This window comes from Enhydra lutris, unplaced genomic scaffold (genome assembly GCF_002288905.1).
Source record: "Enhydra lutris kenyoni isolate GAN:26980312 unplaced genomic scaffold, ASM228890v2 scaffoldscaffold23, whole genome shotgun sequence".
Lineage (NCBI taxonomy): Eukaryota > Metazoa > Chordata > Mammalia > Carnivora > Mustelidae > Enhydra > Enhydra lutris.
In genome coordinates, this window is record NW_019154107.1 from 14563119 (window position 1) to 14576506 (window position 13388).

At 36.8% G+C, this 13388-nt stretch overlaps 1 protein-coding gene across 1 annotated transcript in view; it reads right to left on the reverse strand.

The window, feature by feature from the left end:
- Nucleotides 1-13388, reverse strand: part of LOC111150534 (dystrophin) — a 2087545-nt gene that overhangs the window by 1694753 nt on the left and 379404 nt on the right. The window contains exons 3-4 of the mRNA XM_022508030.1: nt 3167-3259; nt 1433-1510 (exon numbers count right to left, since the gene is read on the reverse strand). Coding sequence (XP_022363738.1) covers nt 1433-1510; nt 3167-3259 — 171 coding nt within the window. The remainder of the gene's footprint in view (nt 1-1432; nt 1511-3166; nt 3260-13388) is intronic.

Below are 13388 nucleotides of genomic sequence, written 5' to 3' on the forward strand. Positions count from 1 at the left end.
TCATGACCTGAGCCGAAAGCAGCGGCCCAACCCACTGAGCCACCCAGGCGCCCCAGAAACAATACTCTTTTTTAAAAGATCTTATTCATTTATTTGACACAGAGAGAGCACAAATAGGGGAGCTGCAGGCAGAGGGAGAGAGAGAAACATGTTTCTCGCTGAGCAGGGAGCCTGATGCAGGGCTCGATCCCAGCACCCTGGGATCATGACCTGAGCCAAAGGCAGCCAGCCACTTAGCCAACTGAGCCACCCAGGTGCCCCTTTAAACAATATTCTTAATTTATGTGATATTGATCTTTCAAAAGGATCTATCAGACTAATATTGAGGCAAACATTTTATAGACCGTCTTATTCTGTCTGCAATTCGAAATTCTTCCTGAAAATTTGAAAATAAACAGTTAATCACTTCAGAAAATAATTTAAAAGGTGTAATGTTTCTATAAAGCAATTTTTCATAGATTAAATATGACAATAACCTGAAATTGATAAAATCAACCAAATGCTGCACAGCCTTCACTATCATTTTCCACCTGATGCCTTCTCTGTACCAGAGTTGCTGAACAACATATACAGGAAAGCCAAGTACACATCATGACTCATCTATCACTGATGATAGTTATTGTAAGAGTATGTGAGCAATTTATTTGAATTTATCCTTGAAGAAGAGATGCAATGTAATTAGGAAGATACTAAGTGCCTGGTAAATGTATTGGTCGATTAGAAAGGTTGTAGGAAGCTGGTGAGAAAGGAGGGCTCCTCTAATACCATGGCAGAGGGGAGGAATCTCAAAGTCACTCAAAGGAGACCAAACTCTTTTCATCATCATACTTATTTAGGTATAATTGTTGACTTTCTAATGCCATAAATATATTTTCATCTAGTTCAGCTAAATCAAACCTAGCAATAGGAAACAAATTTGCAGTTCTGTGAGTTGAAATAGTGATTGTTCTGTGTAACTTTCATACTTGGATGTGGTGTCTAATAAATGTTGCTTTAATTCAAACAAACTTTATCATCATCATGTCTGAGCATACTTGATACATAAAAAATAATAGTCAGCCCAGTAAAAGCCATTTGTTGCACAGAATACTTCTTTAAAAAACTAAGATTCGCCACTGGACTTAATCTATCCTCCAAATGTAACTGCAAGTAAAATCTGAAAACAACACCAAGTGCCCTATCAGGTCTGAGTCATACCCTTCCCTGCACCTGTGACTGCATACATTTATTTCCTGAATCATTTTAGCCACCAACAGATGCACATGAACAAGAATACATACTCCAAAAAATCACTACTTTGATTTAAGTTTACTTGATTTAAGTCTCAAGAGAACTTGAGAAGCTTTCCCTGCTTTGGGGGGACCAAAGCCCTCACTCAAACATTAAGCATGCTGTCTCATGGTATCCAGACTCTGTCCAGGCCTCCACTTACATTATTTTTCTGCAAGACTTGCAGTGCCTTGTTGACATTGTTTAGGGCGTGAACTCTTGTGGATCCTTTTTCTTTTGGCTGAAAGCAAAATGAAACAATGTTTACTGCCCAGCAGAGAGGGACAATCTACCAGAAATGAAACATTTATATATTTCACTTCAAAGTTTGAATATTTTAAATGAGCATAGGCTGTGAGGCATTGATATAATATACTTAAGTGCTTTGGGTTAATTGTCCTTGTCATAGGACTTTCTTAGCATGAATCAACCACTCCTCAAGAAAAATGATAGCATTTTCTTTTCCTCAAAAAAAGTTATTTGGTTATCATCTCTTCATTCCACAGCCCAGTTGGGGATTACTGCATGACCAAGAAAGAGAAACAACATTGCATAAGGACTTCTTAGTAAGGTAGTTAAGTGAGGTAATTTCCACACATTTAAGGAAAGTATAAAAGAGACTTGAGCATAGAATAATTATATAATGTCAAATAGGGTTAAAGGAAAACATTTCTGTCAACATTACCTTAACTTGCCTTCATCACTGAAGCTCAAAACCTCAATCATCTTTTGTCCTCCAACCCTCACTCTCAACCCCCAGAGTCCCATCTCGTCCTATAATCTCTAAACTGACATTTGCATACTGCATTACAATATGCAGATTAACTCATTTATCCAGTTGTGGAGTTTTAGAAATTCTACCATTATGATGCCTGCCATATTGACTTCTGAAAAGAGATCTACATCTCAAGAAATTTTTAAGGGCACAATAAAGTACAGATGGTCCCTGACATGAATGTTTGATTTAGGACTTTTTGACTTTATAATGGTGCAAAAGTGATATGCATTCAGCAAAAACCATACTTCACATTTTGAATTTGGATCTTTTCCCAGGCTAGCAATATCCAGTGTTATACTCTGATGATGTTGGACAGGGGCAGTCAGCCACAGCTACAAGTCAGCCATGAGATCATGAGGGTAGATGACCAATACACTTACAACCATTCCATTTTTCACTTTCAGTATACTATTCAATACATTATAGGAGATAGTCAATACTTTGTTATAATACAGACTTCGTGTGAAATTGTTTTGCCCAACCATAGGCTAATGTAAGCATTCTAAGCATGTTTAAGGTAGGCTAGGCTAAACTATGAAGTTCAGTAGATTATGTGTTATAAATGCATTGTCAATATAGGAAATTTTTAATCTGTAATGGATTTATAGAGATGTAACCCCATAGTAAGTCAAGGAAGTTCTGTATTATTAACTATAGAAATAATGTTGTACAGCAGATCTCTGGAACTTATTCACTGTGCATAATTGAAACTTTATACCTGTTGACCAACAACACCCCATTCTCCATATCTTCAGTTTAGTGTTCTTGTCGCAATAAAAATGAAATTAAACTTAAAAACTCATGATGAATAAAAACCTTACAAAACGTTCAGTAACAAAGATGCCAAATATTACAAGCAAATAATATCTATTAATTAGCATAAATTTTGTGACTGAAAGATTTTACCTTCTAGTTCTGTGTATGATAGAATATCCCCAAATAAAAATAATATTGCAAGATTGTTTCATTCAGGAATATGTCCTGTATTGCTAGTTAAATCAGGAATTATTAAATTAGTGAATTTTACTAGATCTAGAACAACTATACTGAGTTAGTTTCTGGTTTCTCAGTAAATTCTCCTGAGGTTAATGTGAACTTTCTTATAAATAAGTCACATACCAGTTTTTGCCCTGTCAGGCCTTCCAGAAGGTCTAGGAGGCGTCTCCCATCCTGTAGGTCACTGAAGAGGTTCTCTATGTGCTGCTTCCCAAACTGAAATATGAAATATACCCAATTAAACAAAGCACTCTTTCAGCGATCCATTTCCATGAGTATGCCTTTTAAAATTTAAAGCTATGTTTAAGAATATTTAATGCATGGTGAGTGCTGTGAAGTGTGTAAACCTGGCGATTCACAGACCTGTACCCCTGGGGATAAAAATATATTATATGTTTATAAAAAATAAAATTAAAAAATAAAAACAAAACAAACAAAAAAGAATATTTAATGTATCTAATTCTTCATTTGCCAAGGGTGAAGGATGAAAAGAGAACCTCCAAGTAAAAAACAAAAAGAAAATATATCATCATTAGGTCAAATCTATTTAAGTATGTTTTTTAATAACCTGAGTTAGATATCTAATTGGTCTAATTAACTCAACTTTTTGAATGCTGATTCTATGAAGAAGAGAGAAGTAAACACACAGAGAAACAAAGACCACCTATAGTTTGTTCTGGGTAGATGCTTACAATTTAACTGTTTCCCGTACTTGGCTATATCACATAATTGTAGAGGGTGCACCATCCTGTACCCCTAGAGCATGCTTTCTCTCAAAATACAATTTGGATACTGCCTCAAAATGATCCATTTTCATTATTGCCTGGCTCAGATGTTAGATTGGATTTTAACTGAGTTAAAATACACCTGTGACATATTGGTGTCTATTTTTCGCAGTTCTTTACTTGGAAATTGTACTGAGAAAGAGTAATAACCACTCATATCATCTAGTATTTTGGTAGCAAATATTCATGAGAAACACTTCACTAAATGAGTGGATCTTACAATCTTTGTAATATAGCTGTGGGTTAGCATTCATATACTCATCTCACGGATGAGACAAAGAGGTTGAACATGTGGCTCTTTGCAACAAAACTAGAAGACGGTAAAGTCCAAATGTTGTCCCAGAGCTGTCTAACCCCAGAGGGCTGGTTCTTCCTAGATTATCATGCTGCTTCCAAGGCTTTTTCCTCCTCCCATCTGAGTATCTTTCAAATATTTTATTTTTTCTGTCATGCCCCCAAATATTTTCTTTTTCTGGTTGAAATCCTACAATCCCTCCACATGAAATCATTCACAACTCTTTCATCACCCAGGTTCTCTGGAAAGTCCTAATTTATCAGTGACAGATGTTTATTGAGAACCAGTAAACCTGAGCTAAGCACTGGAGCATACACTAGTAACAACAGACATGCCCCCAGCCCTTGTGCATCTTTGAGTCCAGCACGGAAAATAAATATTCCCAAAAGACAGTACTACACAGAAGCAGTAACAGGGACCCAGGTGCATATAACTTTGGGAACTCCTATAGTATGGGGACCAGGAAATACTGTCCCCAAAATATCAGAGGATGGGACAGACATTAGTTTTCAGATGCTAATTGAACCAACATTGGGTTGGTCTCATGCATTCCTCGATCACCTGCAAACTTCGCATTTCAGCCAGGTCAAGAAAGATAAAGAAGAACCTTGGTTTCCAGGAAGAGGGCATCCCTGAAGCTTCCAAGATTGAAAACAGGATTCCTGCTCTCCCTACAGCCACATAGCCATGTCTATGACAAGTTCTGTCAATGCCTAGGTGTTTCACCTGATGAAAACACAGACCTGTGCAAAAAGGCCACCAGTCCTTCTATGGCCAGCTTTGAAAATTGAGCCATATATATGCTTTGACAAAGGTAACTACAAGTTATTCCTCAGAAATTCTACTCTAATTGTTCTGCTTAAAAGTTCCTGGGGAAAAAGAAGACAACACACAATATGAATATGTAAAAACACCTTTACTACACATAATGTACAAATAAATCTCAAAACAACATGCCATTTTTTATGAAACTTTAAGGAACAATTTCTACCAATAAGAAGACAAATGCATGCATTATAATTCTGTCAAGAACCTCATATATAACATGGAATCACTTGGCATTTCGAGGGTTGATATTAAGGTTTTACCTTCAAGGTCTACAAGCCCTTGGTCTACAGTGCCTTGAAAATGTTATTCTCTTTTGTTTTGTTTTGTTTCATCCGGGAGCAAAATTTTACAGATACATTTGAGAAGCGAGTGGCTTCTAAACTTATCACCAAAAACAATATTACACACTGAAATGTGTCAAGTTTTAAAGAAAATAGAGTTAGCTGACAGAGATACTTGTTCTTGGTAAAAATATATATCTAGAATGGATAGATAGATATATTCTTACATACATACATACATACATACATACATACATAACAAAATCTGTCCAACCTGGAAGGATGTGGGTGGCAAAATGTTCATTCAAGAAGAGCACAGATAGAGAAAGAAAAGAGTACTGGGGCACAGATTAAAGCATGAACCTCAAAGCCATAGGGATCATCTAGCATCCAAGACACAAGGACTATAAAGCTTGTGCTTTGGGGCAAGGAGTCTAGATAATTGTCAACAAGGCAAACAGGCCAATGTATTTTATAATTCTTTCTTTTAACCTGGAATCAAACAGAATGGAGAGGGAGTAAAGAACTGTAGGCTAATCAGAGGCCTCCAGGCACATCTATTTGTGATACTTAGAAAGCAATGAGGGAATGGCGAAAAAGTTCCTGCTATCATACATGACATTCATAACTTGTACAATCAACAATATATTAAAGTATCACAACTGAAATCTAATTTCTATTTGTTATATTTGCATTCTTTAATAGAGTGCTTCTCAGAATGTTCCATCAAAGCATCTTTCTAACAGATGAGATTGAATGAATTTACTGCAGGTCTGGCAGTATAAATTAGGCAGTGACAGAAGATTCAAAATGTCTGTGAACTCATACATTTTATTTTTTATTTTTTATATTAATATATAGTGTATTATTGGTTTCAGAGGTGGATTTCAGTAATTCATCAGTCTTATAGAACACCTAGTGTTCATTACATCACGTGCCCTCCTTAATGTCCATCACCCAGTTATTACCTCCCCCTACCTCCTTCCCCTCCTAAAACCCTCCATTTACGCATATGTTTTATGTTACAAATTTATGGAAATGTTGCCTTCGTCTCTTAATGAATGTTTTATTTTTTTAAAGATTTTATTTATTTATTTGAGAAAGAGAAAATGAGAAAGAGAGAGCACAAGAACGGGGAGGGTCAGAGGGAGAAGCTGAGCAGGGCCAAGCAGGGAGCCTGACAAGGGACTTAATCCCGGGACTCCAGGATCATGACCTGAGCTGAAGGCAGTCGCCCAATCAAGTGAGCCACCCAGGCACCCTGAATTTTTTTTTTTAATATTTTCAAGCACTTATGAGTGAAATTTCCCCTCCTAGGTCCAATGAAAGTGATAGTCAGTGGAACGTACAATGTTTAGCCTATAACTTCATGGATCTTTAGGCACTCAGTCTTTTTTCTTCCAGTGGTATGATGACCCAGAGAAAGCAAAACATCTCATTTCTCGTGGATGGTTTTCATTTCTTTCCTAGATTCAAATCCTCATGCCATAACGTTATAGCTATGATATAGCAAAAGTAGCACACCTTTGAGAGGCAGAAAGAGCTGACTTTTATTTTATTTTACTTTCCTTTTTTTAATTTAAATTCAATTAGCATATGATATATTATTTGTTTCAGTGGTACAGGTCTGTGATTCATCAGTCTTATGTAATGCCCAGTGCTCATTACCACACACACCCTGACTTTTGAACTGGAGTCTTCTATTCATTAGCTGCACTCAGGAAAGTGACTTAACTTTCCTGAGGCACAATGTACTCTAGTAAAATGGGGATTGAAATAATACCAGTTCAGAGCACTCCTCAGAGGTTTAAATGAAACAGTGTAGGTGTGCTGATAAACTTGGCAAATAGTAGGCACTCGATTAATATAGGATTTTTTTGGGGGGGGGTTATTCTATTACTCTTTGACTTCTCTTTCTCTGGCCAAATTCTAGATATAGATACAATTATAGTACCTTATTGAATCTACTAGAAAGTGCAGAGCTCAGATACAGTGTGTTCTGTTTTGTCTTATTTTGGTACCCCTATAAGACTAAAAAGTCAAAGGAAGAAGATGTCACTCCATATTCAGTTACTTACATGCTGGTAAACATGGATGGCACTCAAAGGCTTTAAGCTCTTTCTCTTTTTTCTTGTTCTTTGGGTTACTTTCCATTAAGTCCTCTTTTGTTTATGCCCTTTTTCATCTTCTACATGTACCATGCTTTTTTGTTGCAAGTAACATTTATGTCATGGAAACAGTAATATTTCTTTGAAATTCCCTATCTTTAATGGTTTTCTTTTCAAGTATATGAAAATTATTTTGTGAAACACACAAAACATTAAGCCCTTTTGGGGCCACATGACCCTGTGGCTCTCCATCTTCAGTCCCTTTCATGACTAATACTTTGCTTAAGAAGTAAACTTTTTATATTACTCAGCAGTTTACTGCATTCACTTACATGTTGTCGTCTTCCTTGCTTACCTAAATAACAAGATTAAAGGACCATAAAATTAGATAATGATGCTTCCTGATCATTGTCCATATGATATAAAGAAATACAGAGGCACAGACAAGGTTCAAAAGAAAAAAAATCAGATAGGTTGATTGGTAAGTGAGGGAAACAAAGTGAAAAAAATCAAAGTGAGAATAAATTAAAAGGGACAGAAATGCATTTGTGAAAATATTTAAATAACTTCTGGCTCTTCAGAGTTGTATCAATTTCTCAACCTGAATATACACAGGGATCAATAAAATATTCCAATAAGAGGTAAAGAGCACAGGAGTTATTTAGCATGACCTTCTGGTTACACAAAGGTCAGCCTCTGGACAACTCTGTTGCTCAGAAAGTGAAGACACTTCTCTGTGATTACAAATCTTTAGATACTAGAAACACCAGAAAGCACAGGAAACACCAAAAAAAATTCAATACATAATAGTGGTTACTGCTGACCTGCTCCCATAAAATAACTGCAACCCATTACAGTAAAAATTGGCAGTTTTCACAGATGACTGTTTTATTAGGTATGGATTATAAAAAGTATTTTATAAGAGAACTTTATTGAGGTATAATATACATACAGGGAAGTACATATATCTTAAGAGTTAGCCCAATTAGGTTTTACAAACTGAACACATTAATATTCTCACCACCTAGATGGAGAAATAAAATATGACCAGAATCCAAGGAGCTTTTTCACACCCCTTCTGTATACTAGTCCCTTCAATAATGATCACTATATTGACTCATAGTATGAGAGATAAATTTTGCCTTGAAAGTAGTCCCTTAAAAACAGAAAAATAATGTTGGTTTAGTGTTTCATTTTAGTTGATTGAAAGACATCAGGTTAAGGCAGAGGGAATTTGGAAAGGAAAAAAAAAAATTTGCACTGATTAAATTTGTTTTACAAAGCACAAAAAGAGTATAATGTAGTGAAGGGTGCCTGGGTGGCTCAGTGGGTTAGGCCTCTGCCTTCGGCTCAGGTCATGATCCCAGGGTCCTGGAATTGAGTCCTGCATTGGGCTCTCTGCTCAGCAGGGAGTCTGCTTCCTCCTCTCTCTCTCTCTCTCTGCCTGCCTCTCTGCCTACTTGTGATCTCTGCCTGTCAAATAAATAAATAAAATCTTAAAAAAAAAGAGTATAATGCAGTGAATAAAAATGTTTACACTCTACCCAGAATGTCTTGGTTCAAATTCCAGTTCTGTCACATTCTAGTTGTGTGATATTGAGCAAGTAACTTGACCTTTCTTTGCCTTACCTTTTCATCTACAAAATGAGGAAACACTATTACTTAACTTGTGGTAGTGCTGTGAAGATTGATTGATTGATTAATTTTTTTATTTTTTTATTTATTGTTTTAAATTTTATTTTATTTTATTTTTTCAGTGTTCCAAGATTCATTGTTTATGCATCACACCCAGTGCTCCATGCAATACGTGCCCTCCATAATACCCACCACAGACTCTCCCACCCCTCCCACCCCACTCCCTTCTAAAACCCTCAGTTTGTTTCTCAAACTCCACAGTCTCTCATGGTTCATCTCCCCCTCTGATTTCCCCCACCTCACTTCTCCTCTCCTTCACCCAATGTCCTCCATGTTATTCCTTATGCTCTACAAATAACCGAAACTGTATGATAAATGACTCTCTCTGCTTGACTTATTTCACTCAGCATAATCTCCTCCAGTCCCATCCATGTTGATACAAATTTGCGTATTCATCTTTTCAGACAGAGGCATAATACTCCATTGTATATATAGACTATATCTCTTTATCCATTCATCCATTGAAGGGCATCTTGGCTCTTTCCACAGTTTGGCGACGGTGGTCATTGCTGCTATGAACATTGTGGTACAGATGGCCCTTCTTTTCACTACGTCTGTATCTTTGGGGTAAATACCCAGTAGTGCAATTGCGGGGTCATAGGATAGCTCTATTTTTAATTTCTTAAGGAATCTCCACACTGTTTTCCAAAGTGGCTGCTGTGAAGATTTAAATGCACTTAGATTAGTGCTTTGTTTATAAGATACACTCAATCAATGTTAGCTATCATGAATTCATCCCAAAATACTTAAGCCAAATAATCCATATTTTCCATACTTCTCCTTGTAAATTTCGCCTCAAAGTAAAACAGAAAGGATAAACTTCAAAGTATTAGTATGGATTTGAATGGGTTCATGATTATAAGGTGTCCAACATGTTGCCTGGCATAGAAAATGTTTAATCAAGTTTAATAACATTCCTCGCTTCCTCTTTCCTCTTAAATTTCTTCACCTGGAGGTGAAAAACAGAACTTTCTTTTAAGGGTGCCAGGGTCCTAGCAGGATTTTTGTAACTTGACAAGACTTTAATAAGGGACAATTTGCAAAGATGAAGGGAGGGTATAAAGAGACCACCAGAACTGGTAGTAGAGGATGGCTATTATCACCCCTAGACTCAAGATTGGAGAGGAAGAGTGATTAGTGTTCCCTGAACAAAGAAAAAGCCAAGAGGGTCACTGGACGGGAGTTTTGATAGTGGGCTAATGAATGCAGCCATCCTGCAATTAATAAACTCCCTGATTTTTCTTTCTTCTTTCCCTGGGACCTTCTGTAAATGCTTCCATTAGTCAAATCCAACTGGAAGTCAGAGGGCAGGAAAGTCTGCTGATATGGTTCACAAAGGTCATCCTCCCAGGGTAGAAAAAGGTGAAGAATGGACCCAGAGGGATAAACCAAAGACTTACAACACCCAAGACAGGGAAACAAACTTTCTTTGATCCAATAGATCAATGTCAGGGATGCCCACATCAGAAAATAAATGAAGACCCAAGGGTTTCTCCCCACTCCTCCTATATTATTTCTGTCATTGATAATGCCATATCAAAGGGCCAAAAGTATCAGTGAGATATTTTATCTTCTATAATATGGGTATCAAAGTACTAGAATATTTTGTGGGCTTTAACAGATGAAAATTAACATATATTATTCATTATTCCTTAGCATCAAATAGTCTTAAAGACTTAAATATACTAGGAAAAGCACTAAAATCTGGGCTACAAAGATAATCAAGAAAAATCCATGTTATTACTTGGGGATAAGAAGTACTTAAGAACTAAGTTTGATAATATAATAGATTTGCAGTGTCTCCAAATATAAAATGCTATTTGGTAGTAGGTCTTTATAAAAGATAATCACTAGGACCCAATGTGTATATTACACTATTAAGTACATGAGAGAAGTTTCAACCAGATTGTACATTAGAACTTTCTACAGGAGCCACAACAATAGTTAATGGAAATCAAATCATTAGCTGTAAATGGTCTATTAGAAACCCAAACGTAAAGTGTGCATAACCAAAAGTTCGCATAGTTTGTTGTCTGATCAAGTCTATCTTTAACATTCTGTGCAATAAAACTGAATTCCTGGGGCGCCTGGGTGGCTCAGTGGGTTAAAGCCTCTGCCTTCGACTCAGGTCATGATCCCAGGGTCCTGGGATCGAGCCCCATATCGGGCTCTCTGCTCAGCAGGGAGCCTGCTTCCTCCTTTCTCTCTGCCTGCCTCTCTGCCTACTTGTGATCTCTGTCTGTCAAATAAATAAAATCTTTAAAAATTAAAAAAAAATTAAAAAAATAAAAAAAAATTGAATTCCTAAACTAGGCCTGTGTTTTCTCAGTCTGTAATTAGATAGGTCAGTACTAATTCAATTACAAGGTATTCTGAAACAAAAATCAGTATCATTATGGTAAGTAATCTTCTATGTTGCATTTCTAGACATAACTTTAATTCACACATAGTTATTTTAAAATATATGGAAACATTACAAACCATGATTATAGCTAATTATTTTAAACCACCTTTATTTTTTAAAATATATTATTGAAGTATAATTAACATACAATGGTATATTGGTTTCAAGTGTATAACATACTGATTTGACAATTCTGTACATTGCTATGCTACTCACAATAGGTATAATCACCATCTGTCATCATACAACATTATTACACTAGTATTGACTATATTCCCTATGCTGTAGTTTTCATCTCTGTGACTAATTCATTACATAACTAGAAGTCTGTACTTCTTAATCCTGCCCATCTATTTCATCCAACCCCCTCCCCACCACCCACCTCCCTTCTGGCAACTATCAGTTTGTCCTCTGTATTTAAGAATCTCTTTGGGTTTTTGCTTGTTTTGTTTTTTAGATTCCATGTGTAAGGGAGATCATATGGTATTTGTCTTTCTCTGTCTGACTTATTTCATTTAGCATAACACCCTCTAGATTCATCCATGTTGTCACAAATGTCAAGATTTCATTCTTTTTTTTTTTTAAAGATTTTTTATTTATTTATTGGACAGACAGAGATCACAAGTAGGCAGAGAGGCAGGCAGAGAGAGATGGAGAAGCAGGCTCCCTGCTGAGCAGAGAGCCCGATGCGGAACTTGATCCCAGGACCCTGGGATCATGACCTGAGCTGAAGGCAGAGGTTTTAATCCACTGAGCCATCCAGGCGCCCCAAGATTTCATTCTTATATCACCTTTAAATATGTCCCATACGTTTAAGAGAGAGAGTGAGATAGAGAGAGCATGAGTGTGGTAAGGGGCAGAGGGAGAAACAGAATCCCCACTGAGCAGGGAGCCTGATGTGGGGCTTGATCCAGGACTCTGGGACAATGACCTGAGCTGAAGACAGTCACTTAACCAACTCAGTCACCCAGGTGCCCCGGAGGTTGGTTATATTCATCCCAACAGTAGCTTTTGTGACAGAGAAAGCACAGTATAAGGTTGCCAAGAGAAAGTACTTCATTTCAAAGCATCTAACTAATACCTTAAACTTTCAAAAAAGAAAAAAAAAGTGCTGTGATAATGGACATGCTCACTAGAGAAATGTCAACTACGGGCACTTAGCTCCAGGCAAAATATGGAGGAAGACAGGACTATTCAGGCTTGTTTGGATCCAGTGGGAAGAGACCTTCTGCCAAAGGGCATCTGAAGATGCCTTTAATTAAGAAGTATAAAACTTATTTATAAAATCAATATTTTTATAATTTCTCAATTACACTACAATGCAATCGTGTGGACAATTTCATGACAGGATACAGCTTCTTCCTAATCATTTCCTTCTCCTACCCACGAGGAAGTCAGCCTGGGACAATTTATTCTCTCTTCTTTTATGGCTATGAGGAGGGTCTGCCAACAGGCAGTGCCAAATCAAGGGAAACGGAGATACACAGGAAGGACAAAAGTCACACAGGGCAGAATATTTAAATATGAGCTTCTGTCCCCACTATACCTCTATTTCCTTCTAATAGTTTGAATCATGTGAACTTTTAATTCTGCATTCACATATGGTTGAAATTGTCAATTTTATATGATTCAACCTCTTATGTATTAGAAAGACATGAGCAATAAACATTAAGTGCTTGATTTACATCAGTCACAATTCCATACACTGCACATGGATTATTTACATTGCCATAACAATCAATTAAAAAATCATTCCCATTTTATAGATGACAAAGCTGAGGCACAGGGAATGCAAATAACTTGACTAAAGCCACAAAGTGAAAAAGTGGGAGCTACAAACCCAAACTTAAGCAGTCTATCTCCAGTTTTCCTAACCATTTTCTGCATAACTGCTGTTTGAGCTGGGCTGCTTTGACCATCATGCCATTCAGGGTCACTGTTAGATAAAT